A 22736-nucleotide genomic window follows, 5' to 3' on the forward strand; every position below is an offset into this window, starting at 1 on the left:
TCATGATATGCGAGATTCCTATTGGGATTGACATATCCCACATGGCATGAAGTCCATTTCCTTGGCGTTGTCGGTTTGTTTACGATGCATTTTGGTTGGAATTTTGAATTACTGTACTGCAGGTGGTCTTTTTTTTTTTTTTTTTTCTCGCATTGTTTCAATTTATTTCGTTCTACAACTTGATATATTACGTATATATTTCCCATTGAATGTGATACCATTTGCATGCAACCGCATGAGCTGGCGCGCGGGTAACGAGAATATTATGTAGTAACAGCCAGTATCACGGCATCTGCAGCTCAAGATCGACATGGACTTTAGGACAGACTGAAGATCAGAATCTCGCAACATATGTTGTACACATGTATGGACATATTGTATGAATGCAGGTTGACTACCAACGCGCTAGACAAGCCCAAAAGAATGTGGAAATAAGTCCAATTTCTCCAATTTCCAAGGAATTTCCCCCTTCCCCTTCTTTTCCGACTCCCCGAGGCCCGTTGGATCTCGACTCTTGCCGCGCTCCACCCCAGGAACGCCAAATCACACGCTAAAACCAAGAGGGATCTTCGACATTCAGACGATCGAAGGGTGAAACAACTCTAACTCTCTTTAGTTTTATTGAGCTATTACGGAGTACAGAGTCCACTACTCTCGAAGTTTGCAAATCCCGAAAAAAGCGCGAATCCAAAATGTCTACGGAGGAATAGGCATCGCACCGTATACATGTAGGGTATGTCTCACATTAGCCCTGACCTCCTGCAATCTATTAATCCTTGCTCAGTCAAAATAGACGGAAAATAGACGGAAAATATAGTAGTTCTATGCCCTTCGATAATAAATCACATTATTATTGCCCTCTCAATTTCAACCCTATCTCCACTGCTCCTTGAAGCTAGTCGTCTTAAGTGGAGACGAAAAGACAACTGGCCATTTGGAATTGTGCCTCCGGTGCAGCCGCGGAGGAGACATCGCGTCTGTTCGCCTATCTAAAAAATGGGTCCATCATAAACTACTCCGTACTCCGTACTCCGTAATCTGTGCACTACATCCGAATGCTTTTAGCTTAATATACGGAGTACGATTTACACGTTCAAATATCGGGGCCGTGATCCTGCCCCTGAGAATTTTGGAGTGGGCCCGAAAGATCCAGTATTATCTAGCACGAGACGGAGTAGGCTCTCCGGTTGAGAGGTGAGGCCTTTGCACTTAGGACACTATCGGCAACCAATTTCCCGTTTGTCCCGAAAGAGGTGATGATCGTATTGAGCAAAGCAAAAAAGGTAGTACATTGACTCCGTAGGTACTCCGTAGGTAGAGATAGCTGATGAAAAGCTGTCTCGGCACGATATTTCTATGACATCCAATTTGCAGATCCCTATGATTTCCATGAAGCTATGGCCTCAAGCTAAAAAAAGGAAAGGGAAAAACAAAAGGGACCGTGCCTAAAAGAAATCATTGCCGATCTTTACGGAGTATACCCTCTGTCTCCGTACGTATCCGCAATATCCGCAATGAACGAAGGAATAGGAACAAAGAAATCCTGGTCCGTCTCAATGTTTTTGTGATGGGGCTCTCGGGCTCTCGGGCTCTCCCAATTTGAAAAGGTTTATCACAATATAGTTTGTCGCTCTTCATCTGGGGAATGTGTCCGGTTGTTCCATCACTAGTACCAGCGCCACTAACACTACTGAGTACTGCCAACGGCTTTACAGTCGGCACACACGGCCTAGACCTATCGATCTGTTATTACCTACCCCTGAGTAGATTTGGACATTGGAAAAATTCACACAATCCAAGGTGGATGCTCTCTCGCTGATTGAGGATCTATGCTAGCATCGGATATGCAGGGATAATCCCGATTTGATTATCAATCAGATCGGTAAATGTCAGATGTCTACGGAGTATGAGTTGGATTGCTGAGATTTTGTCTCAGGATCATGACAAAATTGGTATCCGATTGGGTGATCTTGCGCTATGGATATTGGCATAGACATCCAGTCACATATCACATGGGCTACTACGGCTCATCACACCAGACAGTTCGGACAGTGTCCGAGCTCAAGCTATATAGTGCTTTTATTAGAATAAGGAGATTCCCTAAGAACATGTCTGATGCATCTGTGAAAAACGTTTCGGAAAAGAGAGAACAGCTGCTGCTTGTTTAGTTCTTTCCCCAGTTCGTGAGATATTGGCGTAGAGAGGAAGAGACGGGGAAGGAGCAAGGTCCTACCTGCCTGAGGCAGAGTATCCAACCTTGGAAGGATCCAAGTAGACAGTCGGCTAATTGGGGCAGTTTACACTTGATAATAGCACTTGAATAATCTGATATGGTTACCTAGCTCGAGATGATGAAGATGTTACATCAAAGGTACTATAGCGATGTTTTTTCACGCTGTCTTGTTCAACATCACGCAGTCACTTCCACTTCCAATGGACTTTTGAGAATATCTGCCCGAGGAAGCTTCCCTGCCAGAATCAACTTAAGTCTCTCACTCAAAGCCGCTCTCTCTTTAATCCAGGTCTTAGTATGACCCTCAATCAAAGACAAACCACGCTCAGCTCTTCCAGTATTGACCCATTTAATTAACTCCTCAACATAAGGTTGCTCCTGGTCCTTGAGTGAATGAAAGCTCCGTCCAAGCCCCTTCTCTTTGACGCGATTCTCATATTCCGTCCGGAGACTTGTAGAAGATGGAAGCTTCGCAACTCCAGACAGGAAGGCTGTGACAGCGATAGCTTGAAACTCGAATAGCGAGAAAGTCGCAGTGTAAAACGGAATTCCGACGAACGCAAGCGTGGGATCTGGAATGTAGAAAATGTCTTGGTGCAAGTTGTGGACTTGAGTGCCGTCTGTGATAAGTACCCTGTCATTTGCCTCGGCGGCAGACACGCTGTAATCGTTGTATTCGTCGAGGAACGGAAGTGTCATTTGGTATCCTGTGCAGAGAATAATTGCATCTATACCGTGCAAGGTCTTCCCGGATTTCAGATGTACGGTTAAGGGTAAGTGCTCGGTGTTTGCGGATGTCGACGTGGAGAATTCGAATGCTTCGACCTCGGCGATTCTCGAGGCGTTCTCTGGAAGTGCACTTTCGGGGAGGTCAAAGGCACCATTTCGAGTGCTTTGATACACATGTTCTGCGGTTCCGCTGATTTCAATGGCTATGTCGAGGGAAGAAACGCCGCCACCGATCAATAGAACATTCTGTAGTTTAGTCAGTCCAGTGTCAATACTACAATGCGTTCATTCTCACCTTTCCTTTAAATACTTCTGACCTTCGAAAGGACTTTGAATGGAAGATCCTCTCGGGCCATCGAGCTTTTGCTTCAGGTAGACCCCGTATATTCGGGATGAGAGGCGTATGATAATGACCCGAGGCAACAATAACCGAATTAAACGTCTAGGGCACGGTCAAAACCACTTCCGAAAATGAATATAAAGAACTATATGGAGATGAGAACTTACTGCAGACTCTGAACTCTCGATGGGATTTTGATCTTCACTCAAAGTGGTCCAGTGGACTGTCCATGTTGGCCCATCCTTATGAACTCGGTTGACTCGGGCGCCAAACTTGGTTATATCATCAACACCGGCCTTCTTCGACGTGTCTTGTATATATTCCTTGAGTACATGATGCTTCACAAAAGAGGCAGTCCCTTCAGGCCATGCGTTGAGTTTCGTCTGTAGTAAAGGGGTCGAGACATTATTCGTGAGACTTTCATAACAAGGCCTGGAAAACGGTGAGCACGACTACTGTATAAAGGAGAAAAGAGAAGAAGACCTGAAACCTACCCTGGAGGTGCATGAAGCAAGATCTTTCTTTCGTTGTCTTCCCTCCCGTCCTTCACATATTCTTGTGAAGCAGACGGTCTCGGCGATGGGTACTGTGCTTCGATGGGAGTACGCTTATCATAAAGCCTACAATGTCTCAGCGTATTGGTCCAGATCAAACTAGACACAAGCTCTCACCAAACTCCACCAGCTGCATTGTTTCTCTCCAAAACCATCACCTGAATCCCGGCAGCCAGAAGATGCCCAGCAGTGACAACTCCGCTGATACCAGCCCCAATAACAGCAACTCGAACAGAGCCACTCATGGTTTCCACTTGGGGAAAAATAAAAGAGATAAATTGCCTATCCGTGTCCAGATGGATTGTCTCTGCACTTATGGGCCCTCTAAACGACAACATGGGGTGATATATCGCAATTCTTATCGGAACAACCGGCATGGGAGTCGGGCATTAGGAATGATCGTGATTTTGATCGCGGATTGTGAAATCGGAGGTTCCCCGCTTGCAGTGGCACTACATAGCAAGAACACCTTGGACAATATACATCGAATTAACCCTGAAAGAGGGGTATGGGGATGACAATGACCGGGAATAACTAAAATTGACAATGGCCGACAAAAGGCGCAATGGCTGACGGTGATGATGTGCTCAACCCAGGCAAAGTACAACTTTGATCAATCAAGCAATCAAGTCTTTCTAAAATATGTATATAGTACAGGCTTTGTATCGATTAGAACTAAAGGAATCAAAAGGTTCCAAAGATTCTCTATTAACATGGCTCCAGCTCCAATGGATTCACGCATCGTCGCAGTGCCCAAGAAAGACACCATCGGTCTTCCTGGGCCTGCACGAGAATGCTTGGGAAAAGCCAGGATTGATCTCAGCGATGGTTAGCTCACCCATACCTCGATCGTGAGAGCCTGGAGGCCGGCCCTGAATATATGGAGCGCAAGCATTGCCCGTATTCATACAGGCACAGGCTGGAAGGCATGTGGGTGAACCGGGCGAGACCGAATCGTTGGGCTTGACAAGGCCGAGAGTGATGTGATCTTGGAATATCTGTATGACGTTTATGAATGAGAACAGTGATATCTAGGTCCGGCTTAAATGGAGTCCACGCCCGGGTGCATCGTGGAATAACCGCTAAGTCAGTATCCTGGAAAACTTCTTGAATTTAAGCTTATTCTTCGATAGCATCATGATCCATAACGCAAGCTGGATTCCAGCCCAGACACGGAACCCGGGTGACTTCGCTCGCCGAGAAGCCTGTATTCGATCTGAATGAACCAACTCGACGGGAGAAGCTGGGCCATCTCGGGCCAGAGGAAGTTCCAGAATTGGAGAAATTGACTAGTCTCCTTGAGCTGAAGTGATAAAGATGCTATCTTGACGCACATGATGTCTTGGTAGTGTGAATTGATACGGCATCTGTCATTCGTGCACTGGTAGGCCTCATCATGAACGCAATTTTGATGATTGCAATAGCCAGCTATAATCCCTAAGTAGAGATAGTCGATAGAACTTAGTGGAGTAGTTATGTTATGGTAGTTCCCCTGGAACTTCCCGATAAAGGCAAACAACGGAGAAGGCAAATTTGCCGATCCTTGCCGCCTTTGACCCAACGCCGCATTTCCTCTGATTTCTTTCTGTTGGGATCCAGATTACTTTCTTTTAACTTCACTTTTCGGCCAAAATGAGTGCAACAACGACAATCACCAGTCCGCCTGAGATCACGGCGGAAAATGTCGCCACTCTCTTCCCCGAGGTCGATACATCGCTCGCCCGTGAAGTCCTCCCCACAAGCCAAACAAATGCTGCGCGCGGCAGCGAACTCGAGGGCTACGATGAAGAGCAGGTCCGCCTAATGGATGAGGTCTGCATTGTTTTGGACAACAATGACCGGCCCATTGGAAGCGCCAGCAAGAAGATCTGTACGTTCCACGACCCCATAATCACCCGCAGAGATACAGAATGGCGGGGTAGTGGGCACAGCATGCGAGATAGAACGCTGACAGATGCATTTGCATAGGCCATTTGATGACCAACATCAATAAGGGTCTCCTTCACCGCGCCTTCTCGGTTTTCCTTTTCGATTCCAATAAGCGTCTTCTGCTCCAACAGCGCGCCACCGAGAAAATCACCTTCCCCGACATGTGGACCAACACCTGCTGCTCACACCCCCTTGGAATTCCCGGCGAGACTGGATCTGAGCTGGATGCTGCCGTAATGGGCGTGAAGCGTGCTGCGCAGCGCAAACTGAACCACGAATTGGGAATTAAGGCAGAGCAAGTACCCCTGGACAAGTTCGAATTCTTCACAAGGATCCACTACAAGGCCCCCAGTGATGGAAAGTGGGGTGAACACGAGGGTACGTTGCATGGTGCCATTTATATTTGACTTGTTAAATGGAAACACTGACATTCTGCTAGTGGACTATATCCTCTTCATCCAGGCCGATGTCGATCTGAGCCCCAGCCCCAACGAGGTCCGAGACACCACCTATGTCTCAGCTGATGAGCTTAAGGCAATGTTCGAGCAGCCCGGTTTGAAATTCACCCCGTGGTTCAAGCTTATCTGCAACTCCATGCTGTTTGAGTGGTGGAGCCACCTCGGTACCCCGGCCCTGGATAAGTACAAGAACGAGCAGGACATCCGTCGAATGTAAAAAGCCCGATGCATAGTATATTGCATATTTCGGTACCATTTCGGTCTGTTTTTATCATCTTTGCATTCCTCGGGGCGAACCCGCTTCCTTTACGAGACTCATGGAAATATACCTCTGCACACGAGACGATTGTCACGACATCACTTCTGATATTTTTACCCTCTCGGTTTACTTTTAGGAAATCAACACATACCCAATGCTTGGTTCTGATGTTCTTCGTGTTGTGCTTTGAGAGTATTCCCACAGTGGTCCCAGTAAGATCTGGTCAAGACATAAATACAATAATCAATAACGGATGTAACAAGTAACCAAAATGCCCAAGAGTAATGCCAACGCCAGCGCTAATGAAGAATCGAGAAATAAGATCCCAGCATGACCATTACTGCGCTGGATCCGTCGACAAAAACAAAATGCAACTGCCCAAAATCACCGTCCCAACGACCGTAAAAATAACCTGCGTTTTCCAGCCACTCTGCACCAAAGCCGCCTTGCGCGCATACTTCTTGACCGTGCGCGAGTAATTCGCAAATCCATTCGCCAAAGAGGTCAAACTCAAAAGCCAGAAAATGATCCCGAGCGGCAAGGACATGCGTCTCTCTAGGCTGGTGGGTTGATCACGGAAATGAAAGGATATGATGATGGCCAAGGATACCACGGCCAAATACATGGACAGACGGAGCCATGAAAGGAAAGTGCGCTCGTTGGCGCAGTGGTCGCGGGCGTCGGAAGAGCTGTTTTCGAATAGGAGGGCGCCGAAATAAGGACGAGAGAGGAATATGTGGCGTTGGGACTCGACGTGTCTTCGAGATTGTCAACTGGACTGTCATTGCTGGGGTAGAATGTGGAGTGGGGCATGTGGGAATCATGGCCATGGAACATGCCAGGCTTGACTTCGAAGGACGGCATCATGTAAGGGATCAAGCCACCGGACAACGTGTTTTCCTCTCCGGCCATTTCGCGCTCCGGCCACTTCTACGGAACTGGACAGTTGGACTTACTCTTCCACGAGGACCGGCTTAGAATGTATTGGGTTGATCAAAGGGTTGAAGGGGGGTCGAACAACCCCGTTCTGTGTCACCGTCTGGGACATGGTGAAAGGTCTGATACTTGAAGCTCGATCATCGCGGAAATCTGGAGAAAACCTGGGGAGCATCCCATCTGCGTCTGGTCATGTGATGCTCTATACTGTTTTCGGAATGATGTCATGGTTATTTATTGCTTTCTCATTTGTTCTTGTGAGTGAGATCTGAATCTGATGATCGACAGCCCCAGCGTCTACACTATTGGTAGGATGACTAGGGTCAGGTTCTCGTATGTATACCTTTTTTTATGTAGGGCCTCACCCAAGGTTGTACATGTAGCGACACGGTTATTGAAACAAATCCGACCTGATGAGAAGGATCCTATACTTACCTACTACATGGACAGCATAGTGGTAAGTCATCCATAGAATGGCTCTCAATCATCCATGGACCTCGTACTTCCAGACAAAGAGTTGACTCATACTCCTTACGTGAACCTTGTGTCTGCATTATCGTCTTGTGGGGGGTAATTCTGCAAATTACAGTAAATTACAAAATATACCAATCCCTGAACTCGCACCATTCGTATTGGTGGTATTACAAATACATCTCCGCATCCAGCTCTGAGCCGCCTTTTCACCTCGCTTTTTGCCTTCTTGAAATATCTCCAAAGCTCCAAGGATCTAGAGACTCGACTCGAGGTATAGCTCAATTTATCTTGCTGTAAATAATGTGGTGGCCGTAAAACACCCATAGCCTCATCTCTCACATTTTATCATGGCTCGAAACATCCGCTCGGTGGATTCCGCCGAGCATCAAAGCTCATTTAGCCGGTCCTTCACATCCAGCTCGCCCATTGCCGCCTCGGCAATTGCACGAGACCTCGCAGACTACAGCGACGAAGATCAAACACCCACCGATGAAGCTTCCGACACCTCAACGGCCCGCCCGCCCGGCAGCTATGCCAGCACCAACCCCCGCTCTTTAGCTGGTTCATATCGCCGCCCCGGTTACTTTACATCTGTCAGCCATGCGACTGTAGTTCCCTGGGCTGGGGAACAACAAACCCTGTCTCAAAGCGAGCGCGAGCAAATCATCGAAGAAGAAAGGCACCTACTGAGTGATAATCATGTTATCGCGCCCGAGCATGTGCATGGCAAGTCCCACGGGCTGCAGCGTAAAATGAGCGGCTTGTTATCCGCTGCTATCGGCCAAGGATCGCAGTCGCGACGGCCGAGTGGGTCATCTCGACGTTCTAGAAGCGGGGATCCTGAGACGGACGGTGCAAGCGAAGTCACTGCTCTACTAGGAGAGCGCACTGAAGATGCCGAAGGCAGTGACCTGGACTTGGAAGAGATTGACCGGAAATGGGGAGAAGCCGTCGCAGCTGGTTTGATCCAGACGACGTGGCAGCGTGAAGCAAAGGTTATTATGAAATACTCTTTGCCGCTCATGGTCACTTTCTTGCTGCAGTACTCTTTGACTGTGGCCAGTATCTTTACTATTGGCCATCTTGGAAAGGAAGAGCTTGGAGCTGTCAGTCTTGCTAGTATGACTGTGACAATCACCGGAAATGCGGTGTACTCGGGTCTGGCGACTAGTTTGGACACGCTTTGTGCGCAGGCCTATGGCTCTGGGAAGAGGAAGCTGGTGGGCCTGCAGATGCTGCGTATGGTTTATTTCCTCTGGACTATCACCATTCCAATTATGATTCTCTGGTATTTCTCCGAGCATATCCTTGCCAAGATTGTGCCAGAGAAGGAAGTCGCTCAGATGGCAGGTCTGTATCTGAAGATTGCTCTCTTGGGAACCCCGGGATTCGCTCTCTTCGAGAGTGGTAAGCGATATCTCCAGGCCCAGGGTGTGTTTTCTGCCTCCCTATACGTCCTCATTATCTGTGCGCCACTGAATGCTTTCATGAACTGGTTCTTCGTCTGGGTAAGTATTTCCCATATCCAGGCCTTTGACAAGGATAAAACTGACTTGGATACTAGAAACTTCAATGGGGCTTTATTGGGGCACCGATCGCCGTCGTAATCACAGAAACTCTCCTCCCGCTCTGCCTGTTCGTCTACGTTTACTTCTTCGTGGGATCCGAGTGTTGGTGCGGATTTACCAAACGAGCATTCCAGAACTGGGGCCCAATGGTCCGTCTCGCACTCCCTGGGCTGATCATGGTCGAGGCAGAGTGCCTAGCCTTCGAAATTTTGACCTTGGCATCAAGCTATCTCGGCACATCAGCACTCGCAGCGCAATCCATCCTCGCAACAATCTCCAGCATTACATGGCAGATTCCATTCCCCCTCTCTATTGCCGGTAGCACGCGGATAGCAAATCTGATTGGGGCTACCTTGGTCGATGCCGCAAAGACCTCTGCGAGAGTGAGCTTCTGCGGAGCAGTCATGGTTGGCGTATTCAACATGGTCCTTCTCTCGACTTTGCGGTCGTATATCCCCAGGTTGTTCAGCTCCGACACCGAAGTCGTCGAAATTGTAGCGCAGGTGCTTCCACTCTGTGCAGCCTTCCAACTTTTCGATGCTCTCGCGGCAAACTGCAACGGTATTCTCCGTGGTCTGGGTCGCCAGGAAGTGGGCGGCTATGTCCAACTCTTTTGTTACTATGTTATTGCCATGCCTCTTAGTATGGGAACGACGTTTGCTTTGAATTGGGGTGTTATGGGCTTGTGGACCGGGGTTGCCCTTGCGCTTGCCCTTGTTTCCTTCATTGAGGCCATCTTTATTAGTCGGGCTAATTGGAATCGCTCAGTCGAGGAAGCTCAAAAGAGGAATGAGCTGACTTAACTTGACCTTTGGTATATGCGAGAAGCGTTGACATGACTTGATATCCATGTGGTTCATGACACAAAATGGTAAGTCTTTCTAGCATGTATGATTTTGTATTTCGTTCTGCATTAGCGGTGGCTTCGAGTGGTTTCTGTTTCAGCCCCCTTGTCAACGCCAACCCTGTCGTTAATTCTGTCTACATGTTTATAAAAAAGCACCCAGATAGAGCAATCTGCGACTCTATCAAATGTTATACAAGACAAATCATGATATCATTGGAGTCCGAATGTGACTTTTAACGAATAACACAGACATGACCACTCACATCTCTCTAGTATTCTAGAATCGCCCAAGTCTGCTCATCCATGGTGGAGAAGATCACACCAGCACCAAGCAACTCCTCACCAGCCCTAGCCACTTCAGTCGCAGGCATGTTCAATTTAGAAGCGATGACCTGCATGTGTAGACCCGTATCATCTTGAGGCTCCGTCTTAAGCAGGTTATAAATCTTCTTCGCGACAAGCGACATGGAAGCAAGAGCCTTGTTCTGCCCAGAACCGTAGTCATCCGCACCACCCATAACAGCGTCACCGCCAGCATTGCCGCCAGGAGCAGCGCCACCGGGCGGACCACGAGTGAAGAACAAGTGCACAGCAGTAGCCTCGAGCAGATGAGTATGCAGCTCGTTGATATTCGACAAGGGCCGGACAGAATGAGCACCAATGTACCGCTTGTTACCAAAGGACTTGATGGATCCAAAGACCCGTGCGTAACCGTTAAGCTCAAGCTCAGTCTTCCCATCGCCGGGCGCCTTGCCGTCGTCGGTGTCCATGTTGTCTGCAGTGGTTGAGTCGACCCATTTCTTGACTTCGATCTCGCCCGTGCCGTCGTCGATCTTGTATGTCACGTTTGTGCTCTGCGAGCTGATGTTGCGTACTTGGCCCATGAAGAGGACGTTGGCGACGTCGGCGCCGTCGACTTGGAATGGGGCTTCGGGGAAGGGTTGCGAGGCGTCAAGGACTTGCTTCACTGTCACGGGACGGAGGGTTTTGTTGTCCCGGTCGAAGGTCTGTATTGGGTATTAGTTGGTTTTGCTGTATAGGGAAGCCTGAGACTAATATACCTTGCCTCCGGCGGGACTGTTCGTCTCGCCGGGCATGAATCCTCCACCACCGCCGCCGCCGAATGAGTTATAATTGTTGTAACTGCCGTCTAATGATATTGTTAGATTACAACACAGCCAATAGGTTAGTTTGGGAGTAACACATACCCATGGTGTGAGTTGTGTTGTGAAGGGGAAAAGTCAAGGTATAGTCGTCTCTTCAACACCATTTTACTCAATTGGGAGCGTGTTGCACGCGTCGCGGGGATCGTGTTCTGCCAGTGTAGACCGCCTCCCAGATTGGACTGCGCTCTCTACTTTATACATGCAGTCGTCTACGTTCGCAGTTTCAAGCTTGATATAGGCTATTTTTACTTTAAATCAATCAATTGCTCTCATAGTAGCACCTTCCAATCGGTGAAGTTATATATTGCCTTGAGTTTTTCAAAAAGACATGTCCAATCCGCCTTAATCCCACTGAACTGCGTACCCAGGACCGTTGGAGATTCGAACCACAGTTTGGGTACATATTGGCTACCTGAAGAGACTACCAAGAAAGACCGCTAAGAATACTACGACGTCTTCCGGTTTCTGTGATGTTTCTTCAGCACAAACTGTATAGATTATGTTTGTTTAGTTTGCACGCGGGCGATAGTTGATCCGGGTTCACCGCCTGCGATTCTCTCAACTTTTTTTTGCGACAGAAAGACAGCGAGATAAGCGACTCGACTTTTCTTCAGGTGTCTGAAGTTTGAGCAGTCGATGATTTGTTTTTTGTGATATAATAGTTACTCACTGCAAATTCTTTGTGTTTCCACTTTCGCCCCGGCCATTGAAGGGCCGAACGGTTTAACGCTTATCACTGCATTTCCATATCAGTCGAGGCCTCACAGCATACCGCAACAATGCCTCATCGTGCTGCCTCTCCCGCAGAGTCGGAGGTCGAATTCGACATCACAAAATCCCTTTTTGAAAATGACAGCGATTCCGATGACGGCGCAAAGCCACCCCTCAAGAAAAAGCCACAGAAGCCCGATACCAACGAAACTCTTGACTTCCTAAACGAAGACGATGGCGATGCAGCTTTCATTGCGAACTCGCAGGCATCCGCCAACCGGAAGGGCGCAAACCTCAAGGGCCGTACTGTGAAGAAGGGAGGTGGTTTCCAGGCAATGGGTCTCAGCATGACTCTGCTGAAAGCAATTACCCGCAAAGGATTTTCCGTGCCTACCCCGATTCAGCGAAAGACTATTCCCGTGATCATGGATGACAAGGATGTGGTTGGCATGGCTCGAACTGGTTCCGGAAAGACTGCCTCGTTCGTTATTCCTATGATTGAGAAGTTGAAGAGCCACAGCACCACGTTCGGTGCACGTGCTCTGATCATGTCCCCATCCCGTGAATTGGCTCTGCAAACCATGAAGGTCGTTAAGGAGATGGGCAAGGGAACGAATTTGACATCGGTGCTTCTCATTGGTGGTGACAGTCTGGAAGATCAGTTCGGCATGATGGCTAGCAACCCCGATATCATCATCGCGACACCCGGTCGATTCCTGCACTTGAAGGTTGAAATGGACATGGATCTCTCCAGCATCAAGTATGTTGTCTTCGATGAAGCCGACAGACTGTTCGAAATGGGTTTCGCCGCACAGTTGACCGAGATTTTGCACGGCCTCCCCACCAACCGCCAGACTCTTCTCTTTTCCGCTACATTGCCCAAATCACTTGTCGAATTCGCACGCGCTGGTCTGCAAGAGCCAAGTCTTATTCGTCTGGATACGGAAAATAAGGTCTCGCCTGATCTACAAAATGCTTTCTTTGCTATCAAGTCATCAGACAAAGAAGGTGCCCTACTACACATTCTGCACGACATTATCAAAATGCCTACCGGCGAAACAGATATTGGCGTAAGACTACGCCAAGAAGCCGAGAATCCCTCACGGAAGCGCAAGAGATCGGATGTCCGTCTCCCGAGCGGCTTCAAGGAGTCACCTACCAAGCACTCAACCATCGTGTTCGCCGCAACTAAGCACCACGTCGACTACCTCTATTCTCTTCTCGTTGAGGCAGGGTTTGCCACCTCCTATGCCTATGGTTCCCTGGATCAGACTGCTCGTAATCACCATGTCCAAAACTTCCGATCTGGCATTTCAAATATCCTGGTCGTCACCGATGTGGCCGCCAGAGGTATCGATATTCCTGTCCTTGCCAACGTCATCAACTACGATTTCCCATCACAGCCCAAGATCTTCATTCACCGTGTGGGTCGTACAGCCCGTGCCGGTCAAAAGGGTTGGAGTTACAGTCTTGTTCGCGACAAAGATGCCCCGTATCTTCTGGATCTTCAGCTGTTCTTGGGACGCAGACTAGTTCTCGGTCGTCAATATGGCACTGATCTCAACTTTGCAGAGGATGTTGTCGTGGGAACGCTGTCGAGAGAGGCTATCTCTCGCTCTTGCGAATGGGTACAGAAGGTGCTCGACGATGATGTAGATATTTTCGGACAAAAGCAAGTGTCTCAAAAGGGAGAGAAGCTATACCTACGCACCCGCAATTCGGCCTCCGCCGAGAGTGCGAAGCGGGCAAAGGAGGTTGTCTCTTCTGATCACTGGGCTGAGATTCACCCGCTCTTCAATGACGCAACCAGTCAGAGGGAGGTAGAGCGAGAGAGTATGCTGGCCCGCATTGGTGGTTACCGACCCCATGAAACGATTTTCGAGGCGAACAACCGACGAGGCGGCAAAGTAGCTGACAACGAGGCCGTCGACACCATTCGCCGAATTCGCACTACTGTCGAGAACAAGAGAAAGCGGGCGGATGCCAAAGCAGAGGCCGAGATGGCAGCACTTGGAATGCCCACTCCTGGCGAGGAGGGTGAGGTAGAGGACGATGATATCCCCGAGAAAGCCGGCGAGAACATGTCAGAGGCATCGGACGATGAACTCGAGGTCACTTTCTCATCCTACAACTCCAAGCCCAAGCAAGGAGAGAAGAAAGATGACGCCGCGGCATTCCAGAACCCCGATTATTTCATGGGCTACACACCTCAAAACAACGACATGGCCGAAGACAAAGCCTACGGTGTGCACTCTGGTACCAACTCGAACTTTGCTAGCGACTCGCGCAACGCGACGATGGACCTCAACGGCGACGAAGGCCAGCGCGGGTTCGGCGAAGCACGCTCCATCATGCGCTGGGACAAGCGACACAAGAAGTACGTTGCGCGACAGAACGACGAGGACGGCTCAAAGGGCAGCCGACTGGTGCGCGGCGAGAGTGGAGCCAAGATCGCGGCCAGTTTCCGCAGCGGTCGCTTCCAAGCCTGGAAGAAGGGGAAGCGCGTGGATCGGATGCCTCGTGTTGGCGAGGCCGAGACGCCTGCTACGAACAACATCACCTCGCGCATGAGCAGTGGGCGATTCCGACACACGCAAGACCGGGCGCCTAAGCGGGCTGATCCTCTACGTGGCGACTACGACAAGATGAAGAAGAAGAACGAGGCAGCGCGGGAACGCCAGCACGAGAAACTTGGTGGTGCGGCGTATGGTGGAAAGAGCGAGCTTCGGTCTACGGATGATATTCGCAAGGCGCGGAAGCAGAAGCTACAGCGTCGCGATAAGAATGCTCGGCCGTCGAAGAAACGGTAATGGATTAGGGAGACGGAAAAAAAAATTACTGTAGAATAGACGTCTATATTGCAGAGATACCACAATTTGTGTTCGGAGATTTTACTCAGTCCCTCCGTAGTCGTCCAGAGTATGAATCCAGGATTTAGGAACCGTCCAGTTCACCACATGGGAGGAAGTTGTGTAGCCTAGACTCGATGCTGTACGAAGACAGATTGAAAATTTGGCCAACTCAACATTGGAACTTGGCCATGCAGGCCATCACGTTTAAACTGTGCATCGTGGGCAGTGATCAAGATGTGATATCAGCCCAATCACGCCCTAGTGGACTCGGACCCCTTTAAGTTACCGTTTAGAGGATGTTCATCTGAAATGCCCGGGTAGTTCGCAGAATTGCTGACTTTTGAATTAAAGGTAAATAGGACTATATGCTCCGTACTCCGTAGAGACCAGACTATCGACATTGTCATTTTTGACGTTGAGACTAGGAGAATTCTCAGTCCCGAATAATCTCCGTATTAACCGGGACTATTTAACGCTAAGAAATCGGCGAATTTTGATCTGATCATTAATTACCTATAGGTAAAAGACTAAATAATAAAATAATAAATAGTGTCTATTAATCTATTAATCTATTAACTAGTCTATTACCCTGACAAATTAATAAAGTCCACTTGTCGACACTATACCGGGAGGGGTAGGAGTTCTCGAGTTAAACTGAATAGGGTATATAGTACAGATAGTACGAATAATGAACATGATTATAATTGGCCGATTCCCAAATCAACCGGTATAATTGTATAATTGTACAGACTATTTAATCCTGCATGAACGGGGTGACAGACCCCTTGCTGCTCCGCGTGCCGCATGTTCCACACCCCTTTTCCCCTAGTCTTATCGGATCCTGCCGAGTTTATACATGAATTATTGTTATTGTTTCTGAACTCCGTATGCTATATGCTATATAAGGTATATTATATGATATTACCAAGGGCACGGAGTATCGTACTCTCTCATATCCCGTAACGTACCCTCTTAATATGTAGACACTGGAATCCTGCAGTTCTGAAGCCAGGGATGATCGTCAGCAATGCGCACGCGCAGAAGCAAAGGGCAATGTGATCGAATGTGATCGCCCCCGGCGGCAGAAAGGCTGCAGCCACATCTCTGTTGGGTTCCCCGGAAAATAAAGTAGATACCGAGATATTGTTTCTTTTGAACCCTAGACCTCTTAAGACCGTCTCTTGATCTACTCCATACAGATAACTATTCAAAAGGTCCGAGTCCAGAGAAAAAAGAACGGTGGGTATCACAGGAAACTACCTAGGTAATTATTGTGTATCACGCAATCTATTTCCAGAAAATACCCAAAAGCGAAAAGGAGAAAAAGGGAGAAAAAGGGACCTGCAGTTGTCCGACTGGAAGGTCCAAACCCTGTGAGACCTTTTTCTTCTCTGATCTACGGATTGTAACAGTAACCCCTAGACGGAGCATAAAAGCCAAAGGATTCGGTCAGATTCGGTCATACCTAGGTACAATGATTTTCCCGGGATCGGAGAATAAGGGAAATTGTGTTCTAAAAGGGTAGAAGGGTAGAAGGGTTGAAGGGTTTAAGGGTTTTTAGGAGGATTTAAAGGGTTTAAGCGGGAGAGATCATTGAACTGCCGGGAGATTTTGTGGAGTCGAAATATTTTGGATTGTGGACTATTAATTGGCTTAAAAATTGGAAAATTAGAAAATTAGAAAATTAGGAACATTAGGAACATTAAATGGAAATTAAACATCAAAGACAAGTCAAAAGAACATTTTATAGTAAAAAGGTAATAGTGCAGACCCCGACTGCAACCCTAACAAGAAACCATTAAGTTACCTAGGCAGGTTACTATCTTATGTACTATGTACTCCGTACTCCGCACATACTCTCCCATATTATATGTTCTAGATTAAAGAAAAACACGTACTTGTCCTGTCGTACTCCATACTCGGAATGCACATCCAACGCCGAGGTCGACTATTGGCAATGGCTGCGGGCACCGACGTCGATCCGTCAATCTTCCACCTTGCTTAGTCCTGATTTGGTATACACTGCCCCTCTCCAAACGGGATGGGAAAAAATAAGGAAAGGGAAAAAAAGAAAAAGAAAAAGAAAAAAGAAAAAGAAAAACAATTAAGGGAAAAAAGAACTCTCCTTTCACTAGTGGAATCCAATCCCTTTCCCTTTTTACCCGCTCTTGAGGGGTGTCACTGACAGTCTGGTTAATGCACCTGGGCAAGCCACCCCAAAGGTCCAGATAGGAGAGGGGGGAAGAGAGGGGGGAGGGAAAAACGGTATTCTATAGTTATTCTCTTTCTTTAGCTCCCATCTACTCCGTATTACAGAGTAACTCAAAAGACAGGAGCCTAAGGAGGGGCACCGTTAAACCCATTATTCCCCAATGATCTACCTGGTGAAGATCAAGTCTATCAGTTTACTAGCGTCTCTGCATTGACCACTACTCTCTAATTCACATCAATTTCTTCCCAAGTTCTGACTATCGAACGCCTTGGGAACATAGTGGGGTGTACGAGTGTACTTTTTTTCCCTTTCCCGTACATTTCCCTCTCCTTTAACAAACATACAAAGGAACGTGGGACGTGTGATCAAGAGGTAAGGCGTGGGGGGGGCTTTGACATTTTACCTGATCCTAGCTCAATGATCGACCGCCATCCTGCAATAAGTCGCCCTGGGAAGACATGCGTATGAGTAACCCTGTGCCCTGCTGTCATCTAGAAATCTCCCATGCAGTCTATTTTCTGACTCCTCCAATAGCGGATCTCTCCATTGATTATAAGCTTGGGTTCTCGGCATTGGACCTTTGATGACTTATTTCTTTTCCACCTTGGTATATTTCTCCCTACACCGCGCTTTCTATTTCTCCTAGGTACTCCCTGATCTATTGGCTCAGACATGCTGCCTCAAAGTACCGCAAAATCTAGTCCCTATTTGTGACTTTGAGCACCTAGGAAAAGAAAAGAGGGAGCACGGATAAGAGAAAAAGAAAAAAGAAACCAAAAGAAAAAGAAAAAGAAAAAGAAGCATTTGCCCCGGGGGCCCTTTCCCTTTCCTGTCCGACACCCGATGCAATCACTCGTGCTTCACCCTCCGAGCCTCACTATCCCCCAGTTCGGACAACGATTCAACCAGGGCCCAGAGCGGCCGTTGAATCGATCTTGGTCTCCCAATGCTCGAGGGTGTAGCCCCCGGGCTCCTTTACACCATCAATCTATGTCTGGATCCCCTCCAGCAAAACCCTCGGAGCTATCCGCAGAGAGCAAGCCTCGGGGATATCCTTCCTCTCCTGTAGTTACGGCTGAGCGGTCTGCTGTGTCTGAATTGGATCTATCGCAAGCACCCGTTAATGAGCCACTACCGCGGTTGGGATATAACGAACAGGGGCCGGTATATGGATCTCCACTGCCAGGAGCAGGACCAGGAGCACCGCCATGTCCACTCCCAACACTGGACCCAACGCATCCCGCAGGTCGCTCGCTGGCACAGAAATCAACCCGACGCACAAAAGCCCATGTGGCATCGGCTTGTGTCAATTGCAAGAAAAAGCACCTTGGATGTGACCCAGCTCGTCCGTGTCGACGATGTGTACTTGCTGGAAAAGCCGTAAGTGTGAAGAAAATCCCCCAACCGTGGAATCGCAACTAACGAGCAGGGGAAAAAAGTCAACATGTGTGGATGTCACGCACAAGAAGCGAGGGCGACCCCCGTTGAAAGCAGAGGATTCGTCCCTTAGGTCCTATACCACACATTTGGATAACCCGACTATTCCTGCAGAGGCCCAACCAACCATGCCCCCGCGGCGGACCATTATGCACCGGGCCACGTCTTCACGAGAACTACGGCCCATGACGGATCTACAGGGATTGGGAGATATGAGTTCAGGAGTACGGACACCACATCGGTGGTCGGCTTCGGTATTTCCTCTGACACGGCCTATGGACCCATCCCCTACCGTCCCGGGGGGTATGATTCGACGCCCATTCTCTTCATCTGGACCGCCGTCGCATACAGTACCCACACATCCACATGTACCTTCACCATACATGCCAATGGCAGGGTTCAATCCGGCCCTGAAAGTCAACACCATGCCCGGTGGCATGGAGCGGCGATTCCCAGCATACGGCGTCCCAGCATTACCACCGCCAACATCACCCCCTCAACATCAGCCACCCGTCGGCATCCCCTTTCTACCGTATACTGAACCTGGCAATCCTATCCGCCCAACGAATGATCCACGAGTATCGCTATCACCTCGGGACCCATATAACATCGAATCCCCGGTCCGGCTCCCTCCAATCCACCAGGCCACAGCCGGACCACCGCCTCCCCACCATGTCCATCGCCTGAGCGACCCATACCCAATGAACTGGACTTTCCCGGGCCGAGAAGAACCTCTCCACGACCCCCGCGCTCTACCTCTCCACAGATCCGCAGGCCCAGCCTTCAACTACTCCATCCCTCACCAACGCTCCTCCTCCATAACAAGCGCAACTATGGACCCTACACCCCGCCACCTCGGGCCGGTGGAATTGCCATCCCCGATCCAGATGCCCTCTGCCAACTCGCCTTCCATGACGAGGGCTGAGCCACCCAGTACCGAAGCTGAAGGCCAGGATAACAGACCGATCAAACGGCGCAAGATGGCTTTGGATGATATGGTCAACGGCTGATAACGGCTGATAACTGCACTTCTCTCGATCACATCTGCAACCTGACGTTGATACTCATTGGAGGCTGGAGTTCCTCCTTGTATTGTATAACCATACTGTTGAGTCCCCTGTAGCAGGGCCTATGGGGACTAATCATTTTCGTTTACGGGTCTTTCGGTGCGAGCACTGAGCAAATGACCTGATGGACAGTTTGATTTCATCGTTTCATTTCGTGGTCTAATCCCGTTCCATACCTCTCTTCGTCTTGTTTTCCAAAATGCAGGACATGAAAAGCATACGTTCTCATTTCCCGGTGTTTTCCTCCTTTTTTTTTCGGCTTTTCCTATGTTATTTCCCAGGATATCCCAACCGCATTGTTTCCTGGTTCTGGTCTTGCATTTGCAATCATCTATCCCATCACCCGACGGGTGTCTCCGATTAGCTTGTCTCTGGACAAAACAGAAGAGGGGCTAGTTGAGGATCTCTTTGTCTACCATCTATCTCCTTTGTCATATCTCCGTCTCTTTTGTCACTTGCATCTCATTTGTCGATCTTTGATTCCCCTTCTCGCGAGTACCCCTATAGTTGATGCGCGATTTTTTGTCCCCAGGATATCATGGCATGGCGTTTCGCGGCGAACATGGGGGTGGTCTTGCATTGGTTTTTGTTCTTTATTTTCTTCTTTTTTGGCGTATATGAATGAATTGTATGAATGTCATTTTCACCTTGGTTTGGCTTTTTCTGGCTTTGTGTCTGCGTGTTGTAGCTATCTGTATACATGTGTAAGTGTATGTACATACCTAGGTACATGTAGGAACTGAAAGACGACTTTCTATGTCAGTCTCAACGAAGTCTATATCATTGTTCTATAGAGTGATGGAGGAGTTTATTCTTCTTTTTTGCATAGAGATGGATAGAGTATATACTCCGTACAGCTTTCGCTTTTGTGTCAATTATGCGTGCTTCGAAGGTATAACGATTGAAACCAAATCGTATTGAGCGCAATAGTAACCGTCGGGCAATGATATCATAATCCTGACGACCATGAAAAAAAAATAAAAAATTTGCACTAAGAGGGAATCGAACCCCCGGCACAACATAACTTGTAGTCGAAAGACCACTGGAAGTGTTATATGTTACCACTACACCATTAGTGCTTGTTATAGTATTTCATTAATTGTTCAATCTATAGCCCACAATGTTTCATTTAAAGCAAAGTTGATGCATGCGATCAGTATTGAGATTTGGGACTTGTCGGAAATCTATGTACAATAATTATTTTCTATAAATACCAAGACGGATGTCAGTAATGTTGTAATTGCAATGGCTTGTAACTTATTCGTGGTAAAGTGTAGTCAGGAACAATTATCCAGATGTCATTCTTACTACGGCTTCATAATAATATATATCACCGACATCTTACTCCATTATGTATTTCACTTTGACAGAATAATAAATCAATGTTGAGTGAGAGAACAAATAACAAAACCCTCAATATAAACCAATAAATCAGATTACTAGGCTCCAGAAGTATCGTGCAAGGCGGTATCATGCATGAGAAGTTCACCAGGCAAACAACGCTAGGTGAGACACAAAGACTTCCAGGGACAAAAACCCTCCATTTTCCTCCCGTCGACCTTTCCCCTTCCCCCCATAGACATTTTCCATTCCTCACTCCATTCCTACATAATCTATACTACCATAGTCGGTATACACGTCCATTCCGTCACCTGTGACAAGACGCGTGCCTCGAAAGCGAGAAACAAGCACGATGAGAAAGTGCACGACCAAATCAGATGGCATCTCCTTTGGCAGAAGAGGGATGATCTTTTTCCACGAATCTGTCTCCCGGAGCAACCCAATCATATATGTTGTCTCGTCCAAGAATCAGTCTCTCCTCGCAAGCGACATGCCATTTGACTTGGTCGTGCTTTCTCAGCGTGCTTGTTTCTCGCTTTCAAGCCAAATATATTGTCAAGAACGGACGTATGTAATGAGGGTGCAGAATCCCATAGCACGCCGTATGTCAAACAGTCCGACAATTTCTATGAATTTGAGCGTTTCTAACCATACTTGCCTCTGACTACGCAAGTTGTATCGACTTCTCTAGGTTCCTTCTTGTTGACATGCACTGCACGCAGGGTATCTGTTTGGCATGCAGTCCATGCAGGGTATGCGTTTGTCTGTGTGCAGACTGAGCTTTTTGGCTCTTTGCATCTTAGTCATACAGCTGCTTTATATACCAGCGTCTTTCCATAGATTCATCTATCACCTCTCTTCATCTCCATCTTTCCTCTCCTTCGTAGCCTCAACAGGTTATGAGGCCCTCTTTTTCCTCTTTCCCCTTTGCTAGTTTCATCAAGGAACTAAGCTTTTATAGCTAGATTTATCAAGATCTAAGCTTTCATTGGAGTATAAGCTATCTCACACTTTGTTGGAGAAGCTATAGCAAAGCACTATAAGAAGTGACTAGACATAATAGATAGCATTTCAATGTAACTACAACATAAGCGAAATAGGAATTCCACATTCACGTCATAAGATGCTCCACTCCATATCACTCTTCCCCATTTAAAAACAAAGAACAGTGCTCCAATTTGTCGAATTTAGTGGACCTCTGGTAGCATCTGTGGGTTCGTTGTACGCTAAATTCAAATAGGAAATTTCTACGTATTCGCACTCCCAAAATCTATTTTCAATAACCTAAGATGGCAAGAACGAGACCAATCACCGATAGATATATCGATCTTTGCGTCGGTTCTAGGCTGCCAGTTTCAATACGTAGTCTATATCTAGTGTCCCTCGCATCATAGTTACTACCCAAAACGAATACGACGTCGCTCTACTGCGCCTTCGCGGGGTCTATGGAGTCAGATCTCTCTAACGCAAAGCCCATCAAGGCTCGGCGAACGCATCGGAAGTCGCGGCTAGGTTGCGCCAACTGCAAGAAACGTCACATAAAGGTAAGACCTTTGCTGTTATACATCTTAGATCCTTTTCAGTTGAGTCCTTATTTCACCTCACTTTGTGCCTTAACACATT

The 22736-nt window shown here is 47.9% G+C and overlaps 7 protein-coding genes across 7 annotated transcripts; 4 read left to right on the forward strand and 3 right to left on the reverse strand.

The window, feature by feature from the left end:
• Window positions 1-2410: 2410 nt before the first annotated feature.
• Window positions 2411-4101, reverse strand: N7489_000201 (putative FAD dependent oxidoreductase; the record flags this gene model as incomplete). Its single annotated transcript, XM_056705956.1, has 5 exons — window positions 2411-3208; window positions 3258-3404; window positions 3470-3734; window positions 3797-3922; window positions 3974-4101. The coding sequence occupies 5 exons, from the start codon at window positions 4099-4101 to the stop codon at window positions 2411-2413; spliced, it is 1464 nt and encodes a 487-aa protein (XP_056570258.1).
• A 1387-nt stretch (window positions 4102-5488) lies between these two features.
• Window positions 5489-6460, forward strand: idi1 (isopentenyl-diphosphate delta-isomerase IDI1; the record flags this gene model as incomplete). Its single annotated transcript, XM_056705957.1, has 3 exons — window positions 5489-5726; window positions 5825-6163; window positions 6225-6460. 3 exons carry the CDS (start codon window positions 5489-5491, stop codon window positions 6458-6460), a joined length of 813 nt encoding a protein of 270 aa, XP_056570259.1.
• A 379-nt stretch (window positions 6461-6839) lies between these two features.
• On the reverse strand, window positions 6840-7550 carry N7489_000203 (DUF202 domain-containing protein; the record flags this gene model as incomplete). Its single annotated transcript, XM_056705958.1, has 2 exons — window positions 6840-7260; window positions 7459-7550. 2 exons carry the CDS (start codon window positions 7548-7550, stop codon window positions 6840-6842), a joined length of 513 nt encoding a protein of 170 aa, XP_056570260.1.
• A 709-nt stretch (window positions 7551-8259) lies between these two features.
• Window positions 8260-10283, forward strand: N7489_000204 (MATE family efflux transporter; the record flags this gene model as incomplete). The annotated part of the gene is made up of 2 exons (XM_056705959.1): window positions 8260-9420; window positions 9477-10283. The coding sequence occupies 2 exons, from the start codon at window positions 8260-8262 to the stop codon at window positions 10281-10283; spliced, it is 1968 nt and encodes a 655-aa protein (XP_056570261.1).
• Window positions 10284-10596: 313 nt separating this feature from the next.
• N7489_000205 (uncharacterized protein) lies at window positions 10597-11539 on the reverse strand (the record flags this gene model as incomplete). The annotated part of the gene is made up of 3 exons (XM_056705960.1): window positions 10597-11334; window positions 11389-11477; window positions 11536-11539. 3 exons carry the CDS (start codon window positions 11537-11539, stop codon window positions 10597-10599), a joined length of 831 nt encoding a protein of 276 aa, XP_056570262.1.
• A 733-nt stretch (window positions 11540-12272) lies between these two features.
• N7489_000206 (ATP-dependent RNA helicase DBP10) lies at window positions 12273-15014 on the forward strand (the record flags this gene model as incomplete). The annotated part of the gene is made up of 1 exon (XM_056705961.1): window positions 12273-15014. The coding sequence occupies one exon, from the start codon at window positions 12273-12275 to the stop codon at window positions 15012-15014; it is 2742 nt and encodes a 913-aa protein (XP_056570263.1).
• Window positions 15015-18391: 3377 nt separating this feature from the next.
• On the forward strand, window positions 18392-19715 carry sclB (uncharacterized protein; the record flags this gene model as incomplete). Its single annotated transcript, XM_056705962.1, has 2 exons — window positions 18392-18648; window positions 18698-19715. 2 exons carry the CDS (start codon window positions 18392-18394, stop codon window positions 19713-19715), a joined length of 1275 nt encoding a protein of 424 aa, XP_056570264.1.
• Window positions 19716-22736: the final 3021 nt, after the last annotated feature.

Source organism: Penicillium chrysogenum (assembly GCF_028827035.1).
Source record: "Penicillium chrysogenum strain IBT 35668 chromosome Unknown utg000001l_segment0_segment0, whole genome shotgun sequence".
Classification (NCBI taxonomy): Eukaryota; Fungi; Ascomycota; class Eurotiomycetes; order Eurotiales; family Aspergillaceae; genus Penicillium; species Penicillium chrysogenum.